Here is a 19,847-nt window from a genome sequence, read left to right on the forward strand (position 1 = left end):
TAGCTCAACTACTTACCAGACTGACTTAACCTAACTACAGGCCAGGAAAAAAAAAAAAAAAAGTACTACATGTCTGAGTGCAAATACCACAGTTTCTACTATTCCTCTATATGTAATATGTGACATTCAATCAAAAATTACAAAACACATCTTTTTTAAAAGATAAAACAACTCATTGTCAAAAAAGAAAACAGCAACACAATCAGAATGTGTTGGAACTATTAGACAGGCATGTCAAAATACCTGTGATTGATTTTTTTAAATATAGTGGAAAATGTGGATGACATCTAACAGATGAGAAATTTCCAGCATAGAGATGGGAACCATAAAACAAAATCTAAAGGAAATACCAAATTGAAAGATATGATATTAGAATGAAGAATTTCTTTAATGGGCTTACTGGCAGACTCTGAAAACTTAAAGATCAATAAAAAGTATTCAAACATAAACAAAAGAGGAAAGAGTGAGAAAATATAATGATGCCTCTAAGAGCCCTGGGACGATACAGGTTAACATGTTCATAACTGAAATCCCAGAGGAAGATGCAAAAGAAATATTTCAAGAGATAATGGCTGAAAATTTCCCAAATTTAATTTGGAGAACTCCAAGCAAGAAAAATACTGGGAAAACCATATCACAGTCGAACTGCTAAAAACCTAAAAGAAAGTCTTAAAGGCAGTCAGAGAAAAAAGAAATCTTACATGCTGCTTTGATTTAGATATTTGTCCCCTCCAAATTTCACGTTGAAATTTGATCCCCAGTGTTGGAAGTGAGACCTAATAGGAGGGGTTTGGTTCCTGGGGGTAGATCTCTCTTGAACACATTAATGCCCTCCTTTGTGCGGAGTGAGTTCATTCACACTGTTAGTTCCTGTGAAAGCCGTCTGCTAAAAGGAGCCTGGCACATCCTCCCCCACCCACCCCCTCCTGCCCTTCCTCCTCTCTTGCCATGTAATCTTTGTATACACTGGCTCCCTTTCACCTTCCACCTTGAGACCCTCACCAGATGTAGATGCCCAATTTTTTTTTGAGACGGAGTCTCGCTCTGCCACCCAGGCTGGGGTGCAGTGGCGCACGGTCTCTACTCACTGCAAGCTCTGCCTCCCGGGTTCACGCCATTCTCCTGCCTCAGCCTCCCAAGTAGCTGGGACTACAAGTGTCCGCCACCACACCCAGCTAATACTTTGTATTTTTTTTTTTTTTTTTCAGTAGAGACGGGGTTTCACCATGTTAGCCAGGATGGTCTCGATCTCCTGACCTCGTGATCCGCCCGCCTCGACCTCCCAAAGTGCTGGGATTACAGGCGTGAGCCACTGCGCCCGGCCCAGATGCCCAATTTTAAACTTTCAAGCCATCAAGAATCATGAGCCAAATAAACCTTTTTTCTTTATAAATTACCCAGCCTCAGGCATTCCTTTATAGCAACATAAAATGAACTAAGACACATACTATGGGAAAAAAAGAATGATGGCAGAGTTCTCATCTATGCAAACTAGAAGATAGAGTGACATATTTAAACTGATGGGAAAAAGAACACTACCAATCTAGAAAGGTATGCCCAATAACAATATATCTTTAAAATGAAGGCAAAATAAAGACATTTCAGAAAATAAAAGTGACGAAATTCATTGCCAACAGATCTGCACTATAAAAAAATGTGAAAAGGGCTGGGCGCGGTGGCTCACACCTGTAATTCCAGCACTTTGGGAGGCCGAGGCGGGCAGATCACAAGGTCAGGAGATCGAGATCATCCTGGCTAATATGGTGAAACCCCACCTCTACTAAAAATACAAAAAATTAGCCGAGTGTGGTGGCACACGCCTGTACTCCCAGCTATCAGAAGGCTGAGGCAGGAGAATCGCTTGAGACCGGGAGGCAACGGTTGCAGTGAGCCGAGATCGTGCCACTGCACTCCAGCCTGGCAACAGAGCGAGACTTTGTCTTAAAAAAAAAAAAAAAAAAAAAAAAAAAAAATTAAAGGAAGTTCTTCAGCGGAAATCTGGATCAACAAAAAGGAATAACAAGCACAGAAAATGGTAAAATGTGGGTACATATAAAAGATAATTTTTTAAAATTTTATCTCTTTGAAAAATAAGTAACCGTATAAAGCAAAAACAGTAACATACTGTGGGATTTAGAGCTTATATAGAAGTAAAGTGAGTAACAGCAGCATAAAGCACAGAAAAGGGAAATGGAAGTATATTATTAGAAGGTTATTATACCATATGTGAAACAGTCTATTATTTGAAAGGAGACTGATAAATTAGAAACGTATATCATAAACTCTTAGAGCAACTGCTAAAAAAAAGTAAAGAAGTATAAAAAATAATAGTGGAGAAAAAATGGTGTCATTAAAACATAATGATAACTATGTCAACAATGGATGAATCCAGGTAGTTGAAGAATTTATGGAATTCACTGCATCACACTTGCAACTTTTTTGTAAGTCTGAAATTTTTTCAAAATAAAATGCTTAATTAAAAAGTATGTAATGAATGACAAAAATGGCCCTTAAGAAATCTTCAATATTTACCCAATCCCCACAGTGTGCAAAGTCTACAAAAGAAAATACAAAACTATACAAAGGAGAGAAACCATATGAAACCTATCAAGCTGTTGCTCACATTTGAATAGACCATGAATCTATATCAGAGAACTGTCCAGAAATAACAAAGTTTCTTATTAAGGAACTAGTATATTCCCTAATTCCAGGAGCCAATAATATGGAAACACGAAAAATGAAAGTCCCTCAGCTGGTTCTACCTTGTGATATCATTAGAATATCCCTACTGTCAGAGGCGTTTGAACCAGAGCGACTCCATTTTGAGAGAGGGCTGGAAAATGAGGCTGGGACCTGCTGGGCCGAATTCCCAGAAAGTCAGGCATTCCTAGCCTCTAGATGTTTGTGGTTAAGAAAACAAATTAATAGTACCCACTAAACAGACCCAGACTTGGGAGTGTCCGGATATCCGGATACCTGGAGAACAAAAGCATTTCTAATTTTGCTTCAAAGATAATGATACTGATTCTTGCAAAAGGTAGTAATTAAGAACATTAATCATTTATCACCAACCCTTGTAGCAGAGCACATCTCCACATGTCTATAAGCATTGTACCCAGGGTGGATGCGTTCCTCCTCTTACTCTCAGGAACATGCTACTCTGTCCTATGGAGTAGCTGTACTTTCACTACTTTACTTTCTTAATAAACTTGCTTTTACTTTGCACTGTGGACTCATCCTGAATTCTTTCTTGCATAGGATCCGCGGACCTTCTCTTGGGGTCTGGATCAGGACCCCTTTCCTGTAACCACAGAAGGGAATATAGTACAGAAATCCTGACCCAGCGGCTACCTTTGAGTAAGTTGTGGTGGTCCTATAACACTACCATAATGTGGTTTAAAAGTCCTGCACGTCCTGTAGTCCCAGCTACTCAGGAGGTTGATGCAGGAGGACTGTTTGAGTCCAGCCTAGGCAGCATAGTGAGACTCAATATCTAAAAAAAAATTAAAATTTTCTTTTAATTACAAAATAAAAAGTCTTGCACATATCAAAATCTACACATGCCTCAAAGAACATTTACTGAACACTAACCGTTAGCTATGCCCTCTGCCAGATGCAAGTGATATAGGGAGAAAAGTGATACATTAATATCCTGAAAAGAATAAAGACGGCCGGGCACGGTGGCTCACGCCTGTAATCCGCCTGTAATCCCAGCACTTTGGGAGGCTGAGGCGGGCAGATCATGAGATCAGGAGTTTGAGACCAGCCTGGCTAACATGGTGAAACCCCATCTCTACTAAAAATACAAAAATTAGCTGGGCGTGGTGGCGCACACCCGTAATCTCAGCTACTGAGGAGGTTGAGGCAGGAGAATTGCTTGAACCCAGGAGGCGGAGGTTGCAGTGAGTTGTGATCACGCCATTGCACTCCAGCCTGGTGACAGAGTGAGATTCTATCTCAAAAAAAAGAATAAAGACAAAAATATAAAAAGTGGCCAAAAAATGAAATAGATGTTCTAACAGAAGTCCTACATACCAGGTACAGAGGAAGAAAGCCTCGGGGAAGAAGCAGTCACGGAGGGTCAGAGTCAGGTTTTCAAAGATGAAGAGACTGAAGGAAAGAAGCTGTTAGAAGAATGAAAGGCAAAAATTGAAGATGTCAGACAATAAAGGATGAGCAATGGCCCAACATCATAAAAAAGGCTGGAAAGGACTGATAAGAACACATAAAGGGATTAGCCTTAGGAAAAAATAAAAGGTGTTAGAAAGAATGAGGTCTTTGAGGCCTGGCACAGTGGCTCACTCCCAGCACTTTGAGAGGCGAAGGCAGGAGGACTGCTTGAGGCCAGGAGATCAAGACCAGTCTGGGCCACACAGTGAGGCCCGGCTCTACAAAAAACATAATTTTGTTTTTTAAAAAAGTAGCCAACCGTGTTGGTGTGCACATGTAGTCCCAGCTACTTGGGAGGCTGAGGTGGGAGGATTACTTGAGCCCAGGAGGTTGAGGCTACAATGAGCTATGATCATGTCACTGAGCTTCAGTCTGGATGACAGAATGAGACACTGTTTCAAAAACAGTAAGAGGGAAGCGAGGGGAGGAGAGGAGAGGGGAGGAGAAGGGAGGGGAGGCAGGCAGGCAGGAAGGAAGTCTTTGAAAGAAGTGTCTTTCTGATAATAAAGAGAAGACAGAATATGGCTACCACTTCAAGTTCCTTATATTCACTGTAAACACCTGCATGTGTACACAATTTCTTTTATCACAAATAAATCACACATAAACACACTACCCATCCTTTGCATGCTTTTTCCTGAAGCCTGGAATAATGTTCCCATTTCTCTCCTTGCCTAGTTAACTTCCATATATCCTTCAGCTCTCAGCTCAATCTTCTGCAATCTTCACTCAGCACAGCACACCTCTCCTTAACAACACCTAACAGACTGGATTAACACTTTCTGTTCCCCGAGTAGATCGTAAATTCTGTGAGAGAACAGCCCATCTCTATTTTAAATTTACCCTCCAGAACCTGGTGTAATGCATAACACATAGCAGACCCTTGTGAAATATTCATTAAATGAATGAACCAACAAAGGAAACTTAAAACCTGTCTTCTCTCTATTTTACGAGCGACAACCACACACAGTCATACAAAAAAGCAAAAACTATGTTTCATCGAATTACTAAAGACAAAAACTATCTCAGAATGTGGCTCACGCCTGTAATCCCAACACTTTGGGAGGCTGAGGCAGGTAGATCACTTGAGGTCAAGAGTTCAAGACCAGCCTGGCCAGTGAAACCCCATCTCTACTAAAAATACAAAAGTTAGCCAAGTGTGGTGATGGGTGATATCCTATATGATTCTTAACTATCAATGTTAATTAACATGAGAAGAGTTATAAGTAACAGACACCCTGTGATAATTTCTTAATTTATGTTATGTCACTCAAAGTAAGAAACACACACAAATGCTAAACCACGATTAACTTTAGAGCTGAATATAGTAAAACAGAAGGCAGCACAGTCTATAGTTTAAGTGTAAAAACTTAGAATCAGGCTGTCTAGGTTGAAACAGTGGCTCCATTCTCATCAGCTATGCCTTTGGCAAGTTACCAGACTCTCTGTGGTAGACATTAATGTTTTCCTAGCCCAGCATCCAATCCCTTCTAGCAACAGTATCACTTTTTGTTCAGGGAACTACTCCCTGTCATATATGCTTCAGTTTGGTTCCATGCTAGGCTACAGGACGCAGTTTGTGACCTAGGTTTAAGTGAGTAAGCATACCACTTTCCCTTAAATAGAATTACTGTACCAGCAATGGGAACATGATCAAAACTGTGACAATCAAAGCCAAATCTAAGACCTTTATCTCAGCTATTAGAGAAACAGAACATAACTAGAAAATAACTAGGGTTAGAGTTTCTGTGGTCATCTTCAGGCTATGAAGTTAGAGTTAATCCTAAAACAGAGTGATCTCAGAAGGAAAATCAAAAGATAATGTTAAAACAGGTCCTGGGGACTTGGTCTGAGCCCCTGCATCAATTCTCACCTGTAACATTTTAGTAAATTTTTACTTCAGCTTAAGCCAAGATAGTTTTCAATCAGTTATAGCTATGACTCCCCACTAATATATTCTATCAGCTTCAGTTTTCTTATTTGGCAAATATGGATTCTCTAAGCTTCAGTCCCCGCAGTCTCTGAAATGGAAGACCTACCTCATTCATCTGTTGTGAAAGTTAACACTTAGCACATAGCATATAACTGACACATCAATAACCCTGCTAGGGTATTTAAAAACAGAAAGCACTTTCTAAAAAGAATATTTATACGTGAGGTGTTAATTTAAAACTTGAGAATTATGTGACTGGGTAATACATTTGAATGTACAAAAAGATAACGACAACAGCCAAAACATAAATAGGAGCAAAAATTGCCACTATCAAGTAATTCAGGCAATAACCAGGAATATAATGACAGTTACTGCAAATTATCTCTATAAATTTAACGACGCAAATGCTGAAGAAAAAAAATCTTAAAGTAGCTACATCACTAATAAAAGTAATGAAACAGAAAACAACAAGTAATGAAACAACAAACAATGAAACAGAAAAGAAGCAACAGAGAAAATACAAAGCAAAATTAGTTTCTTCAAAATGTTAATAAAATTGATAAACTTCTAGTAAGACCGATCAAGAAAAAAAGAGGGAAAAAATTAGCAACACCAGGAATGAAAAAGGACATATAGGGTATATCATAGAACTTAAGACATTAAAGAAATAAAAAGGGAATATTACAAATAACTATATGCCAATATATTCAATAACTGAGACGAAATTAACAAATTCATTGAAAAACACAACTGACTAAAACTGACACAACAATAAAGAGAAAATTTAAATAGCCCCGTATCCTTTTTAAAATTAAATTTGTAATAAAAAAGAAAAACTTTCCCACAAAGAAAATTTCAGAATGTTGGCTGCAGTTTGTAAAGCACTGTGTCAACCAAACAGAACACCTGAGGGTTAGATGAGGCCCTGAGATCAGCAGTTCTTCCTCTCCACTAGATTTTTAATGAATGGGAGAGAAGTAGAGAGAGAAAAAAAGTGAAAAAAAGGAGAAAGAAGAGAGTGAATGACAGTTTAGGAGATAAAGACTGGGTAAAAGTAAGAGACAGCTAATAATCTTAGATGTCAGAGGCAGCTTGAAAAATCTGTGGGTTAGGTTAGAAATCAATGAACGGGCCGGGTGCAGTGGCTCACGCCTGTAATCCCAGCACTTTGGGAGGCCAAGGCTGTGGATCACCTGAGGTCAGGAGTTCCAGATCAGCCTGGTCAACATGGTGAAACCCCCAACTCTACTAAAAATACAAAAAATTAGCCGGGCATGGTGGCAGGCACCTATCATCCCAGCTACTCGAAAGGCTGAGGCAGGAGAATCGCTTGAACCTAGGAGGTGGAGGTTGCAGTGAGCTGAGCTGAGATGGTGCCACTGCACTCCAGCCTGGGTGACAAGAGTGAAGCTCCGTCTCAAGAAAAAAAAAAAAAAAAAAAAAGCAAAAGCGAACAATGAATGAAGGGAAATGTACCACTAAAATAATTTTGATTTTCTTCAAGGCAGAACATTGTTGATTTGTTTTCAAGGCAGAACACTGCCTTCTTTGACCTCAGCTAGGAACCTGCATGTTGGGCGACAAAGATTTTTTCACTGCTCTGTGCGTGTCTTTGAATGTCTAAAAGTACTGTGAGTACTGAGTTTGAGGTTACAAATACAGTGGGTTTTAATCTAACCTAAACAAGAAAGAAGAGAGTTGAAGAGAGTTGTTCAAAAATCTGTCAAGAAACTAATGATGATAGCACACAAAGTAAACTATAGAATGGTTGAACTAACTGTAATAATGATACATTATTATTTAGATAGTATATTACTGGGTTAATATGTTCTATTACAAATTAAAACAATAGTTCCAAATTTGAAAAACTTTCCCTGCTATGGACAAATAATACTGCAGTTTCTGAAAACAGAATTGAACCAGGGAGCCAAAGAAACCTAGGAAAAAAAAAACAGTTAGATAAATCAGCTCTATTTTTGGTGGGTCTGAATTTAACCTAAAAAGTATAAAGCTTTCTTTATCATTACTGGAGTATAAATAAAAGATAATCTAAAGAAATATAGTTGAATATCCTTATTCATGGCAGTTATTTCCATAAAATTGCTGCAAACACTGAATTAGTAAATACTGACCCATTGCTCCTTGGAAAAAATACAAAATTGGGTTCCTGTATGCTGTAAACACTGAATTAGCGAATACTGACCCATCGCTACTAGTAAAAAATACAAAGTTGGGTTCCTATGAGCCTATAATGACAACAGGTTTGTCAACCAATCAATACATAGCCTTGTTTAATGTGTGCTGCTGTTTAAAGATACTTTATTTAATACATATTGCTGATTCATGAACATTGAACTCACAGCCAACAGCTGTAACTCACTACAACTCATGTCTGAATGAAGCCTATCTGACATCTATTTTCTCCATAAGGTATACTACAGCTCTCTTGCCACAGCACTTCAGCACTATTCTTGGGGGCCATTTTAAACAGTGAAATCACCAACCAAAAACACAAAAATGTAAAAATTATGGCACTAAATAGATCTCAAAAAAAGACACCCTTTTTTTTTTTTTTAAGTCAGAGTTATGCCCTTGTCGCCCAGGCTGGAGAGCAGTAGTGCAATCTCGGCTCACTGCAACCTCCGTCTCCCAGGTTTAAGCAATTCTCCTGCCTCAGACTCCAGAGTAGCTGGGATTACAGACATGTGCCACCATGCCTGGCTAATTTTTTGTATTTTTAGTAGAGCTGGAGTTTTGCCATGTTGGGCAGGTTGTTCTCGAACTCGTGACCTCAGGTGATCCGCCTGCCTCGGCCTCCCAAAGTGCTGGGATTACAGGCGTGAGCCACCGCGCCTGGTCAAAAAGACACTTTTTTACAGTATAAGAACTAAAACAATAAGTCAGAACATTGCCTTGTCTAACCTCAGCTAGGAACGTGCACGTTGGGCAACAAAGATATTTTTCACTGCTCTGTGTGTGTCTTTGAATGACTAACAGGCACTGTGAGTACTGAGTTTGAGGTTATGAATACAGTTTAGCAAGTAGGTAAACTTGCAAATATAAAGTCCATGAATAATGAGGATCAACTGTATTCACAAACATTTACACTACCATCCTATGAGTAAATTTTAAAAGGTTTGTTGTACATGAACCCAAAAATCTAAATAACTATAATGGAAATATAACAGGACTAAATACTACTTCTTAGGATCCACTTCACAAGTTTGAAAAAACAGTTATGAAATTAAAAAAACAGACCCATTATAAGCCACTTTTGCAGTGGCATCAAGCAGGCCTCTTCAATTTACTAGTATATGACAATCAGCTTAAGGAGAAATCAAAATACGTTCATTTCTAAATAAGTGAAATCCATAAAATACCATTTGGAGAACCTAATCTGCTAAATTTTTAGCAACAGAGACACTAGTCCTTTGGCTGTAGTCAACTTTTTTAAAAATACCATTTATTCAAATAGACTGTTATTGAGTATCAAGCCACACTTCCCTCACCCTCACTAAGATAAAATGCTGAACCATGCTGCCCAAATGATGATTTCACTACTTAATGCATCGTTACTAACACTGACTATACTACAATAAAATGTATCATACTACAGTAAAAACAGTCTGATCTACGCTTGACAGGAGAACTCTCAGATGAGTGATTTACCCACTTGCTCAACACTTTACATGTTTGTAAATCTTTAGTTCTTGAGAAAGGGACTTGAAACAACAGTAAAAGAGAAAAATATAAAAGCATGAATTAATGGTAAATTCGACAAGTTTTTTTAAAAAGCAGTAATTCCCCTACCAACCCATTTCTTCGGCATTCCAATTAACTACTACTGCTTTACAATAATTACATACTTTACAGAAAATGGTGAAAATTAAATGAACAAATTAGGAACTCGATACACGTCTTAGAGATCATTCCAAACTGATGCTCATTTTTTACATCCCACTGTCAGCCAAGTGCTGTTTTTATACCATCATTTTAAGGTATGTGACCAGGCTCAGCACACCTGAACATGAAGCGGAAATGCTGCTACTTATTCAAAAAGAGAAAATAGTCCCCAAAATATTAGCCATAAAAACCCACACCAAATTGTGTATTTTCTAAGACTTCCTAAAGAAACTGATTGTGTCTCCCACATTGTGATCAGTTGAATTCAGACCTAATCTAAAAATGGGGCAGTTGTCACAAAATGAAGGACTTAGTACTTTAAAAAAGGAAAAAAAAAAATGGCACTATCATACCATGCTTCCCTGTGGCACAGTTTTGATTAAAACTTGGGTCCAAACACTATCTCTGACCTTCAAGACTAAAGTTGGCACACACATTCCCCCATTAAGAAGCTATCAGTAATATTTTAAATTAGAACAGCTGTGAAGAAAAAGATACCTTTGTTCAGTCATGTTGTCAGGTTCTAAGGTCTGAGGGGAGTGAGTGGGCAAGTGGTAGGTAGCTGGAAAAGCACGCAAGGAATCGTAGAGAGTTTCAACATGGCTTTACTCTCTCTCTGGGTACGAGCAAGCTGTATGTACAGCGTTAAGCAGGGCAATTATACTTTTGACAGACAATAGTGACTCAGAGCCAAGCACAAGCTCACACAGCATGGTTACATAATGTGCGACGTTGTGTGCCTGCGCTCCAAACCCGCTGAGTCATCCTGTGCAGAAAGGCCGCTTAAGCCTACTCCTGACTAAAGCAGAGCCATTTTCCTTACACATGTATTTTTAGTTTCATTTGGGATCATGTTAGAAGTTACCAGTAATCTGTCTGTCTCACATTCACCTTGTTATTCCATGACCTTTGTCAACATCCTGGTTCACCTCCTGTTATCATCTGAACTTCTGTAAGAAAATAAATGCTTTCCTTATCCCATTTCAATTCATCACACCTACCATCAGATTAATCTTTCCAAGGCATACTCTTACAACACTGTCCCCACATTCAAATCCCTTCAAGAGTACACACTGCCATCTATATGAAGAACACATTCCCCAGTCTGGCTTTCAAGGTTGTCCACAATCTGACCTAACACACCTTTCCAGCCTTCTTTCTTATAATTCTCCAACAATTAACCTAAGCTCCAGAACACCTCAAACTTTCCTGTTTTTGTCCCTTTGTTCAGGCCTTTCCTTCCATCTGAGTGCACTTCCTCATTTCCTGTTGAAATCCTGCCTACTGCTTCAAGGCTTATCTCTACCACAAAAGCATTCCTGATTTTCCTAACTCATGTGTCTCCCTTTCAACAGTCTGGTATCACTTATACTTTGTAGCCCTCTTAAGGAGCTTCACTCTGCCTGCTAATAGTCATTTATCCTTCCTCCATCAGCATGGTCTAAACTGAGTGTTTCTTGATAAAATAAAAGACCAAACTGTCAAAAAGATAAAAAAGACACATCTTATTTCTACCAAGAGGGGAAAATGTCTTACTGTTAATAGAGTAGAACATGTTCCCCAGAAGAAACTTCTAAAAAATTCATGGCCAGGTATGGCAGCTCATGCCTGCAATCCCAGCACTTTGTGAGGCTGAGGCAGGAGGACTGCTTGAGACCTGGAGTTCAAGACCAGCCTGGGCAACAGAGCAAGCCCCTCTCTCTAGAAAAATATAAAAAATAAATAGCTGGGCATGGTGGTGCACACTTGTCATCCTAGCTACTTAGAAGGGTGAGACAGGAGGATTACTTGAGCCCAGGAGGTCAAGGACACAGTGAGCCAAGATGGAGCCACTGCACTCCAGCCTAGGGGACAAAGCGAGATCCTATCTCCTTTAAAAAAAAAAAAAAAAATTCATGATTAAATCAACAACCTTATCACACAAAGTGCTATACGTTCAAATCATTACAGAGGATATGGAACTGGGAGCAGTGTAGAGGTTGAGTATCCCAAATTCATAAATCTGAAATGCTCCAAAATCTGAAACTTTTTGAGCTCCAACATATTTAATAGAAACACTCAATAGAGCCTTTTAGATTTCCAGTCTTTGGATTTGGGATGCTCAACCAGTAAGTATATAATGCAAATATTCCAAAATTTGAAAAAAATCCCAAATTCAAAATACTTCTGATCCCAAGCATTTTGGATAAGGGATATTCAACCTGTATTACTTTTCAAACACAGCAATCCAGTCCCTTGTCCCCATCAATACATCATATGAATAATAAAATCTAACTATATTCTAATAATGCCTCAATTATCTAATATCACTAGGACATGAGAGGTTCACATAATCGAATTTTTGAATAAGTGGTTTCTTAGTGCAGAAACAGAACTCAGGCATGCCTGCAGCCTAGGCCAGCTGAAAGGTGTTCTTGGGAAGCTAATCTTGACTTCCTCCTATCTAGTGGAAAACACTCAGGCACAATGGGGAAGTCATTTTGTACCAGTTACTTGCAGCTGGTAAACAGGTAGGGAGCATGAAGGAAGGATAAAGAGGGTGGCAAAAACCCTATAAAATGTCAGAAAGATCTTTTTGCACCTGCCAGAATCCTCATTCCAGATTGTTGGTACCATTCACATTTGTATGTCTCTGAGGAACTCTGGGTAGTTGAACACCTATTATGTCTCAATACAAACTATGTCATCACCTGCTGGAAGTTTCCATATCCTTTGCCACTGAAAATTTCACACTCTAATTGTGTCTGTTATGGGTTGAACTGTGTCCCCCCAAATTCACAGGTTGAAGTCCTAACCATCAGTAGCTCAGAATATGACCTTATTTGGATATAGGGTTGTTGCAGATGCAAAATTATATGAGGTCACACTGGAGTAGGGGAGGTCCCTAATTGAGTATGACTAGCGCCCATATAAAAACAGAAAATCTGACCACAGACAAGCACATGGGGAATATGTCATGTGAAGATGAAGTCAGATATTAGGGTAATGCTCTATAAGCCAAGAAACTCCAAAGATTGCCAGCAAACCACCAGAGGCTAGGTGAGAGGCATGGAACAAATTGTTACTCAGTCCTCAGAAGGAACCAACCCTGCTGACACCTTGATCACAGACTTCTAGCCATCAAGAACTATGAGACAAATTTCTGTTGTTTAAGCCACCTAGTTTGTGGTCCTTTGTTACGGGATCCACAGAAAATTAATTTAGCATTTACTGGTGTTGATATCTGTTGATATCACCAATCCACTGTGAAAACCACCAGACACCTCTTTAAGTAACCACACTTCTTAAAAGTAAGTATTACACTCGTTGAACAAATACAAGTCAATGGCCTCTATGTGCCAGCCACTAGTGACAGAGCAGTAAGACCGACAATGTCCCTGCCCTCATACAGGTTATAGTGTAGTCAGGATAACTGACAACAAACCAAAATTACACAGTGATAAAATTACAATTGCGCTAAGAACAAAAATGATATATTTCCCTTCCTCTCTAAACAGATGGTAAACACAGTTAACCATGTATGGAGCCTCATGGTATAGTTGGATGCCCTTCATTTTTATTTTTGTTCCCCTACTAGATGTCAGGTAGTTGGCTACTACAAAGTCAGCTTTTATCAGCTACCCTCTTGTCTGTCTGCTCACCTCCTCCAATACATTTATATCAAATTTGGAGTTTCTAATGCTCTCTGAGCTAAACAAAATCAAGTAACTAATACTGCTAAGAAACATACACCATGTAACAAAAATTGCTGCAAGTGAAAACTGAAGATCTGATTTTAATGCAAGACTTTCAGGTTTACTTTAGATTCTCAGAGATTTTTTTTTTTTCCCCAACAGAATTCTGTTATAAGGCTCTGAGACAGAAAGTTATTGCTACATAAACTGGATTTTACCAAATAATTTTGTACCATATTGCCTGGCAAATGCTTGTTTCCTTTCAAAGGAAATGCAGTACAAGGAAGCAAGAAAAACTTTTTCATATCAGAAGTTCACTGTTTTCTGCATCAGAATATAATGGTTACTTAAGGAAGAAATACTATCCAAAGTCAGAATTATATAAATTATTGTCAAGCACAGGACATATTTTTGTTAAATAATTGTCAATTGTTTAAAATAACATGACTATGAGGTTATATAGCATCATAATTGGAAAGTTCAGTCAACATTTTTTGAAGGACTTAATAAATACCACCTACCTCTTATGCATATCCAACAATCATCTTTTTTGTTGTGTTTCTTAAGTTCTTCTTCAGTTACTTCAATTAACCTGCCTTTTAATCCTGTTAGATCCTTTCCACTTTTGGTCAGGCGAATCCAATCCATAAGGCTTCTGCCCTGTTTTAAAGGTACCTAAAAATGGAAAAAGAAAGAATTAAATCTAGCTTCTTCATTACTTTTAATTCCATTTTAAAAGATAATAAAACTCAAATCTAACAATTCTATAAATCCTTTTACAGCTTTAAGAGGCTGTCAATATTGTTTATGCTGTATTTGAATTATAAAAGGTAGGGCTTAGAAATTCTATCACACAAATTTTCACCATATTGATGTCACAGTACAGCAGTCCATCAGTATCCACGGGCGACTGGTCCAGGACTTCCCCCTACCCTATATCAAAATCCAGATGCTCAAGTGTCTCATATAAAATGTCAAAGTACTGACATATAACTATGAACATCCTCCCATATACTTTAAATAATCTCTAGATTACTAATCATACCTAAAGTAAATGCTATGTAAATTGCTGTTGTATTATATTATTTTATAAGTCCTTTTTTTTATTGTTGTATTGCTCCTTTTAACTTTTTTTTTTCCCAAATATTTTTGATCCACAGTTGGCTCAATCCTTGGAGTCAGAAAACAGGGCTACACAGGGCTGACCATATAACAAGAATGATATTGAACCAGAAACCAGAAAACAGGTTCTGGTCCTGGCTCTGACATTAATATGTTACAGTCACCAGTTTGGGCCAAAATTTCTTCACCTTAAAAATCAAAAGAGATTTGACAGAAGCAAAGATAAAGAAACAATTAACTATAGTTGATTTTCTGAACTGTCAATATAAACAGACTTTTAGAAATCATTAGATAGCAATCTTATCTAAGAATCCATTGAGTAACAAAGTTTATCAAATAATGGAAAATAACACTGTAGGGAAGGGGTGGCAAACTATGGGCTGCACCTGTTTCTGTACAGCCCTTGAGCAAAGAATTGTCTTTGCATGTGGTGGTAAAGAGCCTGAAACCTTATGAGGCCCCTTGCCCAGGGAACTTAATAACAGGATGGTTTGGGTTTTTATTTTGTTTTATAAAACACATTTTCAACGTTTTCAGATGAGAAGTATTATTAGTACTTTGACCAGAACATTTTCAAGATATCTCTATGGAACTAAGCTTGTCTGACTAATTTGTAATGTAGTAACAGAAGAATGTTTAATGTAAAAGCACACACATTCAAGGACGTTTACATATTTCACTTATCTGAATCATACCTATTTTAGATATCCATTTACTCCCAAACTAACCAAGTTAATGGGTCTGTGGTGCCTTTCACATTCCATCCTATCAATCTACATCATTCCATTCTGGCTATCACTGAAACTCTAGGTCATTTGATCCCAATAAATGAAGTGTGAGAAAATGACCTTTCCCATCCCAAACGAAAATCACTCACCTCTCTCTATTCCATAATCCACAGGATAGTTAAAGCAAGCTTTCCGAAATGCAAATCTAATCAAAGGCTCTCCCTCCCTCAGTGGCTCCTCAGGTTACCTTATAATAATTCCCTAGGGATTTACCAGGTCTTCACAATCTGGTCACAGCTGACTGCATTAGGTCCACGTTCTAACTTTTGCTCTTCTCCATTATATACTTGGCCAAATGGGAACTGATTATTTGATTCCATGATTGCTGTCAAGTACTTGCTTATGGTAGTGCTGCTTCCTCTGCAGGGATCAACCTCACCCCAACTCCCATTAATTTCTCTGGAAGGCTTCTCTGATCCTCAACTCCTTTGTGGTCATAACACCCTATTGTAGTACTTATGACATTATAACTGAATGTTTACTATTTCGTGCAACCTATGAGACTAAACACCGTGAAATCAAAGACCACAAACTCCAGCATATAGTAGGTTCTCAATAAGTATTTGTTCACTGGTATTAATAGAAATAATCACTATCATATGTTGAGTGCATATTCTGTGTCACACTCAAGTCTGTGAGATCTAAATAAAAGCCTCAGGACAAGTAGCATTTACTGGGTGCTTACCAAGGCTCTGCTAAGAGAAACATTACCTCATTGAATCCTATGAACAATCCTATAATATGGGTACTGTTATTCTCATTTACATCTGAGGAAACAGACTCAAAGAGATTAACTGGCAGATATGGTGAAAGAATCTAGGTCTTTCTCACTTCAAAATCTGTGCCTTTAAAAAATTACAGTAAGTCCTCACTTAAGCTGGTCAACAGGTGCTTGGAAACTAAATTATGAACAACGAAACTAATTTTACCGTGGGTTAACTGACATAAACAAAAGTTCCTGCAGCATATTTCTGGTCACAAAAACATCACCAGACTTCTAAATAAAGACCAAAATACTTCTAATATTAAACACTGAAAGAAATGCTAGCTATATATACATTTAAGAAATATTAATTAGAAAACAATAAGATAATTATTTACCCAACTATTCCAGTTCAATGTCACAGGTAGTCAGAGCCTATCCCAGTAGCTCAGGGCGCAAGGCAGGAATCGACCCTGGACAGGATGCCATCCTACAGCAAGGCACACTCATACACACCCAACATGCACGCAGACTGGGACCGTTTAGACACATCAATTAACCTAACCTGCATATCTTTGGGTTGTAGTAGGAAACTAGAGTACCCAGAGAAAACCCATGCAGACACAGTTAGAGTGTGCCAAAGACAGTGGCCCCGGCTGAAACGAATTTTTTTTTCTCATCGATATTATAACTTAATGCTGTTGAATGAAACAACATTATTTGAGAACCTGCTGCATGTTCCCAACCTTCCCAACTAGGTTCTACTTTCTCAACTTCTACCCATTTCATCCAAACCTGACTCAGGTTTTACATTCTCAGCATCATCTTGTTTCACGAAGAAAAGAGGAAAAAGAGTGGAGTCTGAGTTTTCCTTAGAATTGCACAATAATCTTATTGTGCTCTCTTTTTGGACCAAAGACTCACCTTTGCCATCGCCATCTGTGTGACTTTTTGTCTTTGCTTCTAAGTTTTCTCCTTTAAATGGATGCTAAGAACATAGTTGGTATTTTTAACGAAGAAGGGCAGCAACTCATATTCTAATTCAGAGATTCCCTCTGGAAAGACTATGTTATTCAATCAAGTATTTAGCTTCAAGAAACAGGTCAAAAACCAGTGAGAAAAATATGCATGACTGGATGGCTAGATGATTGACATATGAATCAGTAAATGAAATTTCACAGCAGAACCACAACACAAGCCTAAGCAACTTAAGGCAACATTTCTTAGCCAGTTTCCTTTTCTGTGAAATAGAGACAATAAAAGCTTTCACTTCACAGGATAATTGTGAAGATTAAAGTTAATACATGTAAAGCACTAAAAATACACATGGCCACCTATAAGTACTTAAGAAATCTCTGGAAAGCTAATGAAAACTACAGATCCCTGAACCTATATTCATTCTGAACTAGAATCAGAACGCCAAGTCTAAGTGGAGAAAAATAAGAAAATCGACAAGGGTTCCAAATGATGCTAAGACTCAAGAGTTAACCGAGTGGCCCAAGTAGGTGGAAGTGTCACAAACAAAAGATAAAGATATGGTTACAGAATGAGGAACTAACACATAAACAGGAACAAACAACATTCGCAAAAGAACAAAGAACACAATTTTTATTGAATTTTGCAAATACAGAATATATCTGCACAGTATTCCACCTGTTGCTAACAGCAACTGTGCTCAACAAAAACTCAAGAGTATTATATTTGCTTCAAAGTTAGCAAGTGATAACAGTAGAAAAGGCAATGATAAAACAATCAGGTACCAGGGGAAGAAAGAAAGGCAGTATGACTCGGATAGTGTCTGTAAACCTGACCTAGCTCCCCAGCTCAAGTCCCCATCCCTGCACAGACGGTCACTACCGCCACCGCCAAGCCTTTCCCTCCTGCAAGGGAACCCACATCGAGTGATGTGGTACAACTCCTTCAGGCAGTGAAGAACAAATGACCAGCGAGGAGATGAGGTTGAGGGAAGGAGGCTAATACCAAGCGCCTATAATACCGCAAGCACAGTGCCTGGCTCTGTCATATAAATTTAAATCGCGGGAAAGGACTTGGAGGAAGGGAACAGATAGAGCGGGATAAAGGACCAGAAAGAAGAGGGGCTACTAAGGGAAAGGGAGGGAGATAAGGAGAGTTTAGGGACTGTAGACAGAGTGGGATCAAAAAGAGGTTGTAGGCAAGGATAGAAGGGAACGACAGCTTAGAGAGGTGTACGTGAGCTGGGAGTTGGGGCGGAAGGAGAGAACAGACTGCCGGAGCGCGAAACGCAGCGAGGGGAGAGACTCACGGAGCCACCCGCTTACCTTGCTACGTCCCCCGGAGGCTACACGCTGCTGCGACCTGGGGGCCGGGAAAGACTGGGAAGGGACGTTTAGCATCTTGACACTCCAGCCCCGGGCCTGCCCGGGGTTCGCCGCCGAATGGGATAGTACCTCCAGCTCCGGCTCCGCGGCCGGGCAGAGGCCAAGCCCCCGACCCACTTCCGGGGTCACCAGGGGTGAGACGCGCTCTGACGCAGCACGTCCGCGGAGGGCGGAGCCAACGGGGCAGAGGGAGGGCCGGCAGGGAGGAAGTACGCATGCTCAGTTAGTTCCGCGTCCCGCACTTCAGCACCGGAGCAAGGTGACAGCTATTTCGTGGAAAGATTAGAGAGTGAAGCTGTTCCTTAGCCTTGGTGCTGATCGAATCTGGGAACAAATTCTTAATCCTGCTAACCCGGAACAGCAATGTGTGTTCATTGTTAAGCAGTACCATCGCACTACTTGAAATATGGAATAAAATACACTATTTGAAATATGGATAAAAACGCATTTTAGTTTCTCTGAAATTCTTTCCTGTAAGGCACTAGACTGTACTGGAAAAAGCACCTCACACCTTTAAGAGCAAAATTATCAAATGTCAACAGCCACTACTGTGGGGTAAGAAGAAAACCTCACCTTTAAGCATCCTTAAACCTCAACTTTAAGCATGCTAAGGACTGGTGAATGCGCGAAAGACATTAGTAAAGTCTCCTTCTGCTCTATTCACCCACTCACAAATTCTCCCTCCTTATGTAACTTCCTGTCTTCCCTGGGAATTGTGTACTGATGCAGCTCACCTCCAGCTGTGGTGATGAAGTAACGTTTAAAAGTCAGATTTGGTTTGGATGCCATCTCTGCACTTAATGACTGAGCTGTCTTATAAAAGTTACTTTAGTATCTCAAAGTCTCATTTTCCCCATCTGCATAATGGGTTTATTAAAGATTAAAGGGTCATATGTAAACTACATACTGTGGTGCCTGGTTAATATTAGGTACTGAATAAGTGGCAGTGGCTGTTCGTACTATTCCAACATATTAATGGGAAAAGGACAAACACTGTAGGTAAACACCAGGCTCTAATGCTCGAAATCTGATTTTTCTGTTTGTTTGTTTGTTTGTTTTGTGTGTCCCTTGGGAAGCACATAGATCTTAAGAGTAGAATCCAATAAGGGCGAAAGTTTTCAGAAGAAACATAGTTCTAAATAATCCTCCCCATCCTCCTTTAATTACTAACTTTTCCTAACTCTGAACATATTG

General features: G+C 39.1%; 1 protein-coding gene across 1 annotated transcript in view; it reads right to left on the reverse strand.

Annotated features, from left to right (window-relative positions):
- Nucleotides 1-18,792, reverse strand: part of CYB5R4 (cytochrome b5 reductase 4) — a 109,621-nt gene extending 90,829 nt beyond the window's left edge. The window contains exons 1-2 of the mRNA XM_038002227.2: nucleotides 18,594-18,792; nucleotides 14,202-14,355 (exon numbers count right to left, since the gene is read on the reverse strand). Coding sequence (XP_037858155.2) covers nucleotides 14,202-14,355; nucleotides 18,594-18,668 — 229 coding nt within the window. The 5' untranslated portion in view covers nucleotides 18,669-18,792. The remainder of the gene's footprint in view (nucleotides 1-14,201; nucleotides 14,356-18,593) is intronic.
- Nucleotides 18,793-19,847: the final 1,055 nt, after the last annotated feature.

Source organism: Chlorocebus sabaeus, chromosome 13, assembly GCF_047675955.1.
Source record: "Chlorocebus sabaeus isolate Y175 chromosome 13, mChlSab1.0.hap1, whole genome shotgun sequence".
Taxonomy (NCBI): Eukaryota; Metazoa; Chordata; class Mammalia; order Primates; family Cercopithecidae; genus Chlorocebus; species Chlorocebus sabaeus.